This window comes from Palaemon carinicauda, chromosome 5 (genome assembly GCF_036898095.1).
Source record: "Palaemon carinicauda isolate YSFRI2023 chromosome 5, ASM3689809v2, whole genome shotgun sequence".
Lineage (NCBI taxonomy): Eukaryota > Metazoa > Arthropoda > Malacostraca > Decapoda > Palaemonidae > Palaemon > Palaemon carinicauda.
In genome coordinates, this window is record NC_090729.1 from 172,395,889 (window position 1) to 172,409,688 (window position 13,800).

At 35.0% G+C, this 13,800-nt stretch overlaps 1 protein-coding gene across 1 annotated transcript in view; it reads right to left on the reverse strand.

Moving 5' to 3' along the window:
- Positions 1-10,655: 10,655 nt before the first annotated feature.
- Positions 10,656-13,800, reverse strand: part of LOC137641614 (T-box transcription factor TBX20-like) — a 139,120-nt gene continuing 135,975 nt past the window's right edge. The window contains 1 exon segment of the mRNA XM_068374346.1: positions 10,656-13,768. Coding sequence (XP_068230447.1) covers positions 13,195-13,768 — 574 coding nt within the window. The 3' untranslated portion in view covers positions 10,656-13,194.

Below are 13,800 nucleotides of genomic sequence, written 5' to 3' on the forward strand. Positions count from 1 at the left end.
TCCCACACCCCTTGCATTAGAAGTTCTTTGACCTCTTTTTAGCTCCCACACCCCTTGCATTAGAAGTTCTTTGACCTCTTTTTAGCTCCCACACCCCTTGCATTAGAAGTTCTTTGACCTCTTGTTAGCTCCCACACCCCTTGTATTAGAAGTTCTTTGACCTCTTTTTAGCTCCCACACCCCTTGCATTAGAAGTTCTTTGACCTCTGTTTAGCTCCCCCACCCCTTGCATTAGAAGATATTTGACCTCTTTTTAGCTTCCCCACCCCTTGTATTAGAAGTTCTTTGACCTCTTTTTAGCTCCCACACCCCTTGCATTAGAAGTTCTTTGACCTCTTTTTAGCTCCCCCACCCCTTGCATTAGAAGTTCTTTGACCTCTTTTTAGCTCCCACACCTGTAGCATTAGAGGGTCTTTGACCTCTTTTTAGCTCCCACACCTCTAGCATTAGAAGTTCTTTGACTTCTTTTTAGCTCCCACACCTCTAGCATTAGAAGTTCTTTGACCTGTTTTCAGCTCCCTTACCTCAAGCATTAGAAGTTCTTTGACCTCTCTTTATAGCTCTCACACCTCTAACATTAGAAGTTCTTTGACCTCTCTAGCTCCCACATTTCTAGCATTAGAAGTTCTTTGACATGTATTTTTAGGTTCCATACTTCTAGCATTAGAGGGTCTTCGATCTATATTTTGAGTTGCCTTACTTCTAGCATTAGAGGCTCTCTATTTATAGGTGTCTTACCTCTGGCATTAGAGGCTCCTCTTCGCTGTTCTCTCCTGTTTTCTAGTTTTCAAGATCTTCTTTCATTAGATTATCTGTTTATTTCGTGATTTCATTGTCTCTTTTCCTTAGTTCGTCAGTGTCCTTATAGATTTCAAAAGAGATTTCAGTGCCGCGAGTCCTCACTTCGTCAGATTCCTCAGGGAAATCGAAGGCATTTATTCTTTACCTATATGGGCAATGAGTAAAGAGATTAATACTATCGATTTATCTGCATACACTATCATGCCAATGTAAATGACGAGCAACATAATACTGTATATTTACCAATGTCGTCTGGATATGTCCTTACTTCAATGGCGAATTTTTGGACAATCCTGTTGAAGAACTACACGTCACTCACCGTTCAGTTGAACCATTCTGCCTCCATCCTCATTCCCCGCAATCCATTTTTGCACCTATACAAAGCCTCGTACTTTTTCCAAGAGTCTCCTTTAATAAGACATCGTCGTAAAAGCCCAAGCAAAGGATCCTTCAAGGCGCATACATTATGATCTTCAAAGCTCAGCTGCCAACGGAAGATCCCGTGTCTTTCTATGGGTTGGGCGATATAAAACGAACGATCGGCAACTTCGGCAGCAACCAAAACCATCTGTAGTTGATGGTGTTCCGAAGACGTAACACATAATTCTTACCGTCAGCTTCCTATTCCGCCAGAACGTGATCTCTGTGAGTTAAGTGAAATCCTTCTCCCAGTCATCAACTCATTTCCTCTTACTCCTATTGACGCGCAATTCCTTGGTTAGATTTCGCCAGCTACATACAGATCATGTGAGGTGTTGCAGGCTACGTTTGAAAAAATGAAGATCAGGTCTTCAGAAGTCATTTGAAGCTCGGGGAGGAGTCGTTCAGGACTGCTCCTGGAAATTTCAGTTCTAGAGTCATTCAGAAATCCACGTTAAGTATACGGCTATGTCGTTTGAAGACTTTTGGAAATTCGGGAAATTTTTCTTCGGAAACCGTTCTGAGATTCCGTTCTGGAAGCATTCAGAATTTCATGTTAAGTCTATGGCTATTTCTTCTGAAGCCATTTGGAAATCCGGGAAAGTTTTCTTCCGATACCGTTCTGAGATTCCGTTCTGGAGGCATTCAGAATTCCATGCTAAGTCTATGGCTATTTTTTCTGAAGCCATTCGGAAATCCGAGAAGATTTTCTTCCGATTTCGTTTAGGACTCGCGAAAAATTCCATTCTTGTTTTATAACAACAACAATAATAATAATGATAAGGAAATAATAATAATGATAATAATAATAATAATAATAATAATAATAATAATGATAATGATAATGATAATGATAATGATAATGATAATAATTATAATAATAATAATAATGATAATAATAATAAACTACGTGATTTGATTTATGGATTTGAATTGAAAAGTTTCGAAGACGCTAAACGCTCAACTTTGCAATTTGAAGGAAACTTTAAGGTACCCGGACGAAGGCGAAGTGTAATTGAGGTTTAAAGCAAACCGAATTGAAATAGTTGGTTTCAGCTAAATTATTTCAGGTTTGGGATTTAGAACAATCTATTTCTGGTGCGAATCGATATATATATATATATATATATATATATATATATATATATATATATATATATATATATATATATTTATATATATACATATATATAGTTTATATATGTGTATATACATGCATGTATATAAGCTTTTGTAGTATATGAATATTCTGTGTATATATGTATATTTATACGATGTATATATATACATACATATACATACATATACATATATATATATAATATATATATATATATATATATATATATATATATATGTATATACTATATTTATATATTATATGAATACAGTATATTTGCATGTACTGTACACACACACACACACACACACACACACACACATATATATATATATATATATATATATATATATATATATATATATATATATATACATATACATACACATACATACATACTGTTTTTACATACATACATCCCTAAATACAGCAGCCCTCGTATTCTCCCAACTGTTTATACATGCAAAAGCAAATGTAAAATGCATATCACCAAGTTATGGCTTAACCTTGATATTTCATCGAGATTCCAGGTGTGGACAAGATATCTGTCCGCAAGCCACTGTACATTTTGTTCTTCAAAACGGAATAACATCTTGAAATCACGGTCAAGTGTGGGTAAACGGGGCATGTATTGTTTAACATGCCTCACATCCACAAAATCTGCCATCGTGCTGAGAATCGGACAGAACAACCTTTCTCTTCGAACTGCAGTCTGCTACTGACCAGACTCAGCTTTTTCGAAGCATATGCTCTTTATATGAAGTAAAGGGTCTTCTTTATGTATAACCATTTACTTTTATGTGATTATAAGGATAAGCTTTTGCTCTAAAAGTAGAAGCTTTTGCTTGAAATGTTTATGAATACAAGTAGAAGGATTTCCTTCATATTTTGCAAGTATAATCATATCCTTTTCTTTATGAATACCGCCCATTGTCTGATTTGCTTTTTTCAATCTTTCACTAAACTCTAATTCTAGAGACCCTGTATTAGAGATCATAGTTCTAAAATACTTAAATGATTCTACCTCATTAATCATTTCTCCTTCCAAAGATATTTCATCGTCCATTGCATACTCTATTTTCATCAGCTCTGTCTTTCTTCTATTTATCTTGAGCCCATCATCGTGTGATATTTCATGCAATCTGTAAGCAAGCATTGCAAATCCTGTGGTGTTCTGCTAATAGGTCACCAGTACACTCTAGGTCTGCTAATATCCTATTACCAATTCAGTCCAATCCTTCTCCCCCATCTCGGACTGTTCTACGTATTCCAAAGTCCATGAGGATAAACAACATAGTTTAGAACACATTCCCTTGGAGTACCCCGCTGTTCACAGGAAATTCATTTGATTGGACACCACTAACATTAACTTTGGACTTCCTATGCTCATGACCAGACTTAATCAAATTTATATATTTAAGAGCAATTCCATAATTTCGCAGGACTCTCCACAAAATTGGCCGGTGCACACTATCAAAGGCTTTTTCATAATCCACAAATGCCACCAAAAGTGGATTTCTACGCATTAAATTTTGGTCAGTACAACTAAATCCTGCTTGTTCATCTCTCAACCTTTCATTAATCTTTTTTCTAGTCTCTTTAGATTAAGCATACTATATATTTTCATAACAACTGACGTAAGTTTGATGCCTCTGTAATTATTGCAATCAGCCATATCTCTTTTTTTTTCCATTTTCACCAACACTCGCAACTCCCATTCATTAGGGTTCGCCTCTTCATGCCACATTCTACAAAATAATTTTGTAAGTAATTTGGGGCTTACTTCATTTCCCGCCAGTATCATCTCAGCAGTTATTCTATCGTATCCCCGGGTTTCCATCTCTTGGAGTTATTCATTGATAGCTTCGACTTCAAACACACTGAATTCATTTATGGGCATATGAAGGTCTTTCTCGGCTTCAAGTATATTAATCAAATTTTTCCCTTCGTATCTGCTATTCGTGACGTCACTAAAGTGTTCAATCCAATGTTGTCTTTCTTCATCTTCTGTTATTATAACAGATCCATCTCTCTTTTTTATGGGTATATGCTTCTCCTTCTTAGCCCCAGTAAAGATTTAATTAATAATTCTATGAGCGATTCTTACACCATAGCCACTCCCTGAATTCATAGCTTTGTCAGCCTCATTTGCTTTCCTTTCTAAGTATTCACTTCAGTCATTCCTGTCTTTTCTTTTGACTTCACTGTCAATACTGGAATGCGTAGCAAGCCCTACATTGTAATTTTTTCCTGAAAAACATTCAAAAATAAATTTGTCTTTTTTTCTTTTTTTTTTATAGTATCCCAAGTATCATTTGATATCCATGGTTTTCTGGTTGTAACTGCATGCCCCAAAACTTCACCACCAACTGATTGATATATGTTTTTAATATCACACCATTCTTCATTAATTAAAAAATCTCTCTCTCTCTCTCTCTCTCTCTCTCTCTCTCTCTCTCTCTCTCTCTCTCTCTCTCTCTCTCTCTCTCTCTCTCTATGTATATACATATATGATACATACATACATACATATATATATATATATATATATATATATATATATATATATGTGTGTGTGTGTGTGTGTATGTATATATGTAGTTATTTATGTATGTGCGCATATCTATCTATTTATATACTGTATATAAATACACACATACACATATATATGTATGGGTATTAGTGCATATCTATTTATACGCAATAATTAGCATACACATTTACATACATATATACAGTATGTATGTATATATATATATATATATATATATATATATATATATATATATATATATATATATATATATATATATATAAATGTGTGTGTGTGTGCGTGTGTGTGTGTGCGTATTATGGCACATTTATATAAATGTTCTTATATTATTATTATTAATTGCTAAACTACAACCCTAGTTGGAAAAGCAGAATACATACACGTATCTCTGATTTTATATATAGTTTTGTTCGCTGGGAGTTTTTATAAAAAGTGTGCTTCATTAATGATATTATTTAATAAAAAGTTTGATTAATATTTTCAAATAGTGCAGACTGGTTATATTAGTCATTGATGCATTTTTGGCGTCAATAGCCATAGTTGGCTTGCTACCAATTTAATAAGAAAATAAATAAACCAATTAGTCATCCATCTTTCTCATATAGTCCTCTTCAGTTAAGAGGGAAGTGAAATTATATGAATTATATATTATAGGATTCAGCAAGTTTTTTTTTCGTTTAGTGTTGTGGTGGCCTGAGTGTTAGTGTCCCTGACTGGTGATCGCCATACTGGGGTTACAGTCCCGATCATACTCGTTAGTTACTTTGACCGCTGCAACCTCACCATCCTTGTGAACTAAGGATGGGGGGTTTTAGAGAAACCTATAGGTCTATCTGCTAAGTCATTAGCAGCCATTGCCTTGCTTGGGCGGAGAGGGGTCTTGGCCGCTGATCATATATATATATATATGGTTAGTCTCTAGGGCATTGTCCTGCTTGAATGGGCAATGTCACTGTCCCTTTCCTCTCCTTTGCCCATTTCATCTGAGAAGCTGTGCCGCTGTTTGTGCGAACTTCGTCATGACAGATGTCGCATTTGGTATTGCCTTATGCCAAGAAGTGACCATGTATCTAGTGTTATGCAATCTTAGGCCGTGCCTGTGCATTTTCTACCACAGATTTCTTTGCAATATATCTCTTCTCTCAGAAACCATCCCAGAGTGACCATTGAACGGTTGTTCCCAAGTCATGACCAGTGCTATAACAATTAGAGGGCTCTCTGAGATTCCTTTCGCCACGTCAAGCAGTTTTGTACTTCGATGTATTTTCTTCAAAATCTAATGGAATTGTCCTTGGGTCATACCCCACATGTCCACCAAGTTTCGTTGAAATTGGTTCTGCAGTTTTTGCGTAATGTTGTTTACAAACAAAGAAATAAAAAAAAAAAATATATGCCATTTACTTAAAATTGCGATTAATTTCAAAGTACTGCTGCGTAACTGTAATTTGATGTACTTTATCCGAAATGTTACATAATTATCCTTGGATCATGCCCAACGTGATTACCAAGTTTGGTCAGAATCGGTACCGCAGTTTTTGTGAGAATGTTGCTTACTTAACAAACAAAATAAATAAATGAAAATACAAGGGTGAATACATACCCTTGGCAAAATTTTTGATTTTGGCGAAGGCAATGACATTCGTTCCTTGGCTTTCTAGTGTCAGGTTTGAGCTCTCCTGTTTAAAGATGCTTTTAATCCGTCATTGATAGCTTGCATATTACACCAGCTTTTATTCATTTCACCCACCAAGTATGGATTTTTTAAAGTTGTCATTATAAGTATTCAGTTTTTATTTGGCCCTCCTGTGCTTTTCCATTTTTTTTTCACTTATTTTTTTATGATTTATAGAAGCTACCGAGCCATGACCACGTCCCCGGTTTTTACTTTACGAAAGACTGCTTCTATAAAATCTGTCTTAAGAAATCAATCTTAATAAATCTGATTTTTAGCTCGTTTGATTGATATACAACCCATATAACGATTTTTAGTATAGGTGAATGGCAATGTGAATGGTTTATAAGTAGCAATTTTGAGTTTGTGTGTTTTTAACGTATTGAAAAAGTCAGCTGTGGTTTCATCTTATTTGCTAGTTTAGTTTGATTATCGTTTTTATGTCTTGTTCATTTAATGTTTTCATATTATGTTATGGTCATCTTTTATTCTCGAGATTATTTTTTTTTTCTGTACAATATTTTTATACTGTTTTAGTGCATCTCATTTGCTTCCTTCACGTTTTGGTGTTTATATTATTTGTTCCCAAGTTCCAATGTTACCTCTTAAGCTTTTAAAGATTGTTTGTTTTACAATTTCATGTGATTTCTAATTTAAAGATCATTTTATACTATTGTTAGTGTATTTGTTTGGTTTTCTTCACGTTCAAGTATATTTACTATTTGTTGTTGAGTTTCCATTTTACTTTCTAAGTTTTTAAATATAGTTTCTTATACCATTTAAATCGATTCCTAGTTTATAGAAGAGAATTTATGTTTACCGGTATTTTGAATAACATATCACTTGTCTTTGGTAAACTTTCAAGTTATAGAAAGTTTATAAACATTAAAATGTATCGAATAAAGATGTTCTCCATAGCTTTTGGGTCACTCATCCATAATGTTTCTCTTTCGTCCGCTATTGCAAAGAGGTTGGTGCAAAGTTTTGAAAATTGGTGTACCTCTTTCTCTCCAACTAAACGACGGGAGCCAGTGGACTCCTTTGGGGAGGATGCCTCCTCGCCTTCTTCCTTTCCTTTGATCAAAAAGAGGCTGTGGTGCCTCTAAAATAAGAAAAGCAAGCTACTGATTATCCTTGACCCACATCCTATCCCAAACCACCTACAAATAAAAGTTGCTGATCATCCTTAACACATCCCATCCCAAACTACCTAGAAATAAAAGTTGCAGATTATCCCATAACCTAAATCACCTATAAACCTGAAAAAAAAAAAAAACGCCTACGGGCTGCAAGTGTGTAAAAGCCTGTGCCTGGCCGTAAGGGACAGGCAATCTATAATAACAACAACAACAACTGGTCTTTCCAGTGCAACGCAGTTAAAGAACGTGAAGCTTACTAGCTCGTTCAGAATGTCTAGATTTGAAAACTACGTTTGTCCTTGATTGAAGTTCATCAGTTTGAGGTCTCTTGGCTCAAGCATTCTCTCTCCAGTATTCTCTCTCCAGTGAAGCATCTTCTGCACTTCCATTCAGGTTATCAATGCCTTGGGCAGGTTATTTCACGCTTACATATATATATATATATATATATATATATATATATATATATATATATATATATATATATATATATATATATATATATATATATGACCTTCGATGTCAGGATGCCAGAAAACTTCAAGTCAATCAATCCATCCATTTCTGATTGGGGATACTTTTACGTGGTAAAAAGGTTTGTGTATTGCTATGATTACCAAAGCTGTACCAGTCAGGCTCAGCCATACTAGGTTGGTTTGGTGTGATAGATCAGACAAAAGTCTTCCACCATCACCAATCCCCAGTGGCAAGCGTAGTGATGTAAACTTACCAAACCCCAGACATGAATAAGGACATATCTAAGGCCTTTGTCTTGCAGTGGCCTAGCAGCGATTACAATTGTTGTTGTTGTTTACATATATATATATACATATATATATATATATATATATATATATATATATATATATATATATATATATATATATATATATAGCCATCATCATTATCAGCCGTTACCAGCCCGCTGCAAAACAAATGCCTTAGACATGTCTTTCCATTCGTGTCATTTATGGTCTATCTATGCCAGTTTATACCAGCAAACTTTCTTGGTTCGTCAATCCATCGTCATCCCTTCCTTCTTTAATTATCTCTTGGTGACCCATTCTGTTATTCTTCTTATCCATATATTATTTGTCATTCTCATTATATGTCCTGCCCGCGTTCATTTCTTTTTCATACATGTTGTTAGAATATCGTCTACTTCAGTTTGCTCTCATACCCATATTGCTCTTTTTCTGTCCTTTAGTGTTAATCCCATCATTATTCTTTCCATAGATATTTGAGGCGTAGCTACCTGATAATTTAAGGCTTTAGTAAGGCCCTAAGTTTCTGTTGCTTATCCTATTAAATATTTTTCTCTTTAGAGAAAGTGGCATTTTACTTTTCATAATCTCATATTGTTTACCAAAAGCTCTCCATCCCATGTTTATCCTTTTAATTTCGATTTCATGTCTTGGGGAAACCCTTACTGTATGAGCTAATTGCGTATTCAATAACTTTATATATATATATATATAATATATATATATATATATATATATATATATATATATATATATATTGTGTATGTGTGTATATATATATATATATATATATATATATTATGTATGTATATATATATATATACATATACACAGTATATGTGTATATATATTGTGTATGTATATATATATATATGTGTGTATATATATATATATATGTATATATATATATATATATATATATATATATATATATATTGTGTATGTGTGTATATATATGCATATATATACGTATATATATGTATGTATATACAGTATATGTATATATAAATATTGTGTATGTGTGTATATATATATGTATGTATGTATGTATATGTATATATATATATATATATATTTATATATATATATATATATATATATATATATATATATATTTATATATTTATATATATCAATAAGAGCTGTGCCAAATTTCAGAGTGCAATTTTTTTTTTTACAATAATTGTTGACATTCAAGGATGCAAAATAAAACAAATCTCTTGGGTTTTGATCACATATATTTAACTGAATATATACAGCAGTTTCGGACATTCTTATCAAGATGGTCTCTTGCATTGTAAAATAAGTTACGAAAACTTATATAATATTTACAAGACTTTTTCTACCAAAACCTTTACAATAAATATGAGTTACAGTTTCTTTTTTTTTCTAAAAATTAACTGGGGGTGTGAAAAAGTGGCGCGTTATGTCTATATATACAGTTGTATGTACATTCCATCATATCTAAATATATACACATCAGATAACTTTTTTTTGGGGGGGGGGGAGCAGATGAGGATAACAGCGTAAAGACAGACACTCACAAGCATCAAATAAGAAAAGGTATTATAAGTATACTGTTGTTGATACAGTAAATAAATCATACTCTTAACAAAAGAGCAACAACAATATAGTGTTAAAACACCGACGTCTTTCAGAGCCTTGTTGGCACGAAATGCGTACAGAAAATCAGATAAAATGATAAGGTAAATAATGGAGGTCATGCGTACTCAGAATATTATCAAAATTCATTTTAAGAAAATGAGATTCGCACAATTGTTTACAGTGAGATGAAAAATAAATTCATGAATCTTTACATAAATGTACTTTTTGGATAAATAGAACAGTTGAAGAAAAGACATCGAGAAAATTGAATGAATCAGCATTTTTTACAGACATCTACCTTTGGCACTAGAGACTGATACACAAAAAGGCACTCTGGACTGAGTCTGTGCCACACAACTGCATTACTGATAGCAATGGTCGAAGGAGGTACTCTGTGTCCTTTCAGGGAGGCTGAAAGACATCCAGAGACGTGAGTGATTATTGAAACACCTTCTTTAGAAATAAAAATAAAATGTAAAAAACCGCCCTTCAAGACAGACCCCATTGTGACGTCCCAGTAACATCAATATAAATCGTATAATTTTTCTTTTACTACTTGGGATCCTCACATGGTTTGTTGCACGCTATTCAGTTGCCTTCTTAATCCTTCAGGAGCGCTACCTAGTGCGATCATTTACATTGCCAACGTTACCTAGTTAAGTTGTTGAACGCTACCCGAAGTATGTGCTTGCTTGTTTTACTACCACTAATTTTTGGCTTTTCTTGCGTTTCAGGATATGCTAGAGATGATTTTCGAGTGAAAACTCAAAGATCAAAGTAAATGATAATTCAAGAGAAAGCTGTAAATAGGAAATTAAATGTGCAATTACCATATGTCCTTAATTCCCAGGGGGTCTAAGAGGTTTCGCTCTAAACCTAAACTATTTCGGACTCTTTTCTAATCATGATTTTATTTTCCTTTGTGCATGACAAGTAAGTGAACTGGAATTTGATTCAAGAACTCATGTGCACATCTTTAGCTCAGATAATCATAAATATTTATATACAGTTTTACATTTTTATCAATGATTATGTTACTTCTCCTGATTAGGCTTAATGAGACATTAACGAAAAGTAGATGTTATTTTCTTCACGGTGGGTTAAATTGTGAAAAAAAGCTATTGCAGAGCATTTTTCTATTATGAAAAAAAAAAACTTCGCAGTAACTGAAAAATTGTTATAAACATCACATTCATTTTGATATAGGTTCATAGCTATTAAGAAATTCGAGTGTTTATTTTCACTGGGTTATTTAAATGACAATTCATCCTGAACTAATTTAGATTTGTCATTTTCTCCTTTATAAAAACGCTGTAATAAATTTCAAAGGAGTGCATAAATTAGTGCCTTACAGGGTCACAATGAATGGAATTTTTTATTAGCGTCGTATCAGCAAAGCAAATTTAGACAATAAGATTACCTTATAATTTCCAATACATGTGATATGTTTAATCACATGATCATGGCTGAAACCAGCCATAAATAAGGAACTCGCCTTACATAGGCCACGGTGAGATGTTAGATTTACAGAAAAGTACATTACGATAGATGTCATTTTTCAACAAAAGTTGCTGAACATCATTTGTTTCTGCTTCTTCGTTATTCAGTATAGATGTTTCTCCATACTTACGTTACTTAAAAGGAACATACACAACTTGCCATTGACTCTAGTACTCCTTAATCTTAGAAAAACGAAAAAAAAAAAAAACAGGAAAGACACATTTAAGTAACGAAAGCTTTAGCAAAGAGAGGAAATCATTGGAAGAAAAAAAACAATGAAATGTGTCGGTTTTTTTCATTCGTAAGTAACCATCATCTACCCTTCAGTTTATAAATTGTCATCACAATACAGGCACATATAATACACACATACAAATGTCTGCTATGCATCAGTATAAAAAGGTTATCACACACACAGGAGGCAATACGTACAAATTTTGCTTCTCTTTTTTTAAACGAAGCCCTGAGGCGAGAAACTGTACACTCAATAGATTTGTTGTTGGAACAAACGTGACAAATCATTAAAGCTTGGAATCTTATCCGTGAAAAAAGAATAGATCAACGTGAAAAACTAATGATTTTTTCTTCAAAGAAAATCATGTTTTCAGTGTTAGAACAAAAATAAAAATAAATAAGTCCATTTCTTTAAAACTTTGCTCGAGAATCATAACAAGGGAATCAGTAGATAATAATAATAATAATAATATTAATAATAATAATAATCTATATGATATTTTTAAGAGGTCATTATACTTAACCTGAGTACTAATGCTTTCCAAATATATCAACAACACAGTTTATTATACGGTTATTCATCTTGTGCCACTACTCTTTTGCCTGTAACCACTTTGATAAAGTCTGAATTCCACGCCCAATTAAAGTCTTATTTTCTGAGCGATTAAAGTCTGCCAAGAATTTTGGCCTTTTAGCATCAACTAGGCTCTGTCTATACCACCACAATATCCAGTGATGTGAAGCAAAACCTGACACATTTTCAGAGACCTCATTCACTAGCCAATCGCAATAGGATGTTCTTTAAACTTTGGCTTTGCACAGCTCACTGGAGCAGTATATGCCACGCTATTGTCTGAGAATACCCTAATCTAAAGCGTTCTGGGAATACCCACTTCTAGATCGTGCCACAGTACCCACAGGCAAGACCGTAAGGAAAGGGAGTACTTTGTTCCAGTGCTAAAAAGCCTTAATGAAGACGATGGTAATTTGAACTTCTAGTATCACACTAACGCAGGGAGAGGTATACCGAACTTCACCAGTCATGTTTTTATTTATGCAGCGTCCTTACGAGCTACCTTTTACACTCTCCATATAACACTAAGTAGGGGAGCTCTTGCACTTCAAAATAAAATGCCTCTCGTTAAGGTAAAAGAGATAAGGTTGCTTCATCGGTCCAGCCATGAATATCAGGGTTGAGGGGAAGGGAATGATTCAGGCTTCTAAAACTTTAGTCATTATCATCATCGTCACCATTAAACTAAAGGGTCACGAGAGTTAGCTAAGTCCTTCGTCATCTTAGGCACCAGTGACTTCAACGAAGATGATAACGAGAGGGGGCCATCTCTGTTAAAAACTTCCTATCCATCCCCAGACATCATTAGCCTCTAGGACTGGTGATCCGGCAGGGTGTGGTCTCTGGGATCCGAAGGGGACGTCTTCGGCAGGAAGTAAGGAGAGTAACGGTGAAGGTTCAAGGGGGCGGGGAAGAGCGGCCGAGTGAGAGCTGCGGCCGCCGCGGCCTGAGATATGGATGCCGAAGAAGACGAAGGTGCTGCCGACAGGGCCGAGTGGGACAGGTGACTGGCAGTCGATGTGTGCGGAGACGAAAGATGGCTTAGAGCTGGATTTGGGGCGTTGAGGCCATGCAGCGCCGTCCATTGAGTCCACAAATGGGCCGGGAGCGGGAGAGGGGATGGGTTACCACGGGATGGGTTAAGAGTATACAGCTGGGGCATCGACGGCGGCAGGAGACCGGCAGCAGCGGCTGCTGCGGCTGCAGCCACTTGAGGAGGTGTTCCTGATGCCCCTGGAGGGGCAGTGATGGCAGCCAGGCGATCCCACATGAGTTGGGCGCGGGCTTTCTCCAGGAGGTTGTTGTTCTCGATGTCCACGTCCAAGTAACCCCTGAGGGGCGCCCCTAGGTATCTTGGATCCACCAACATGGATTCCATCGTATCTCTGCAAAGAATAGAAATAAAAACTTTATTAAT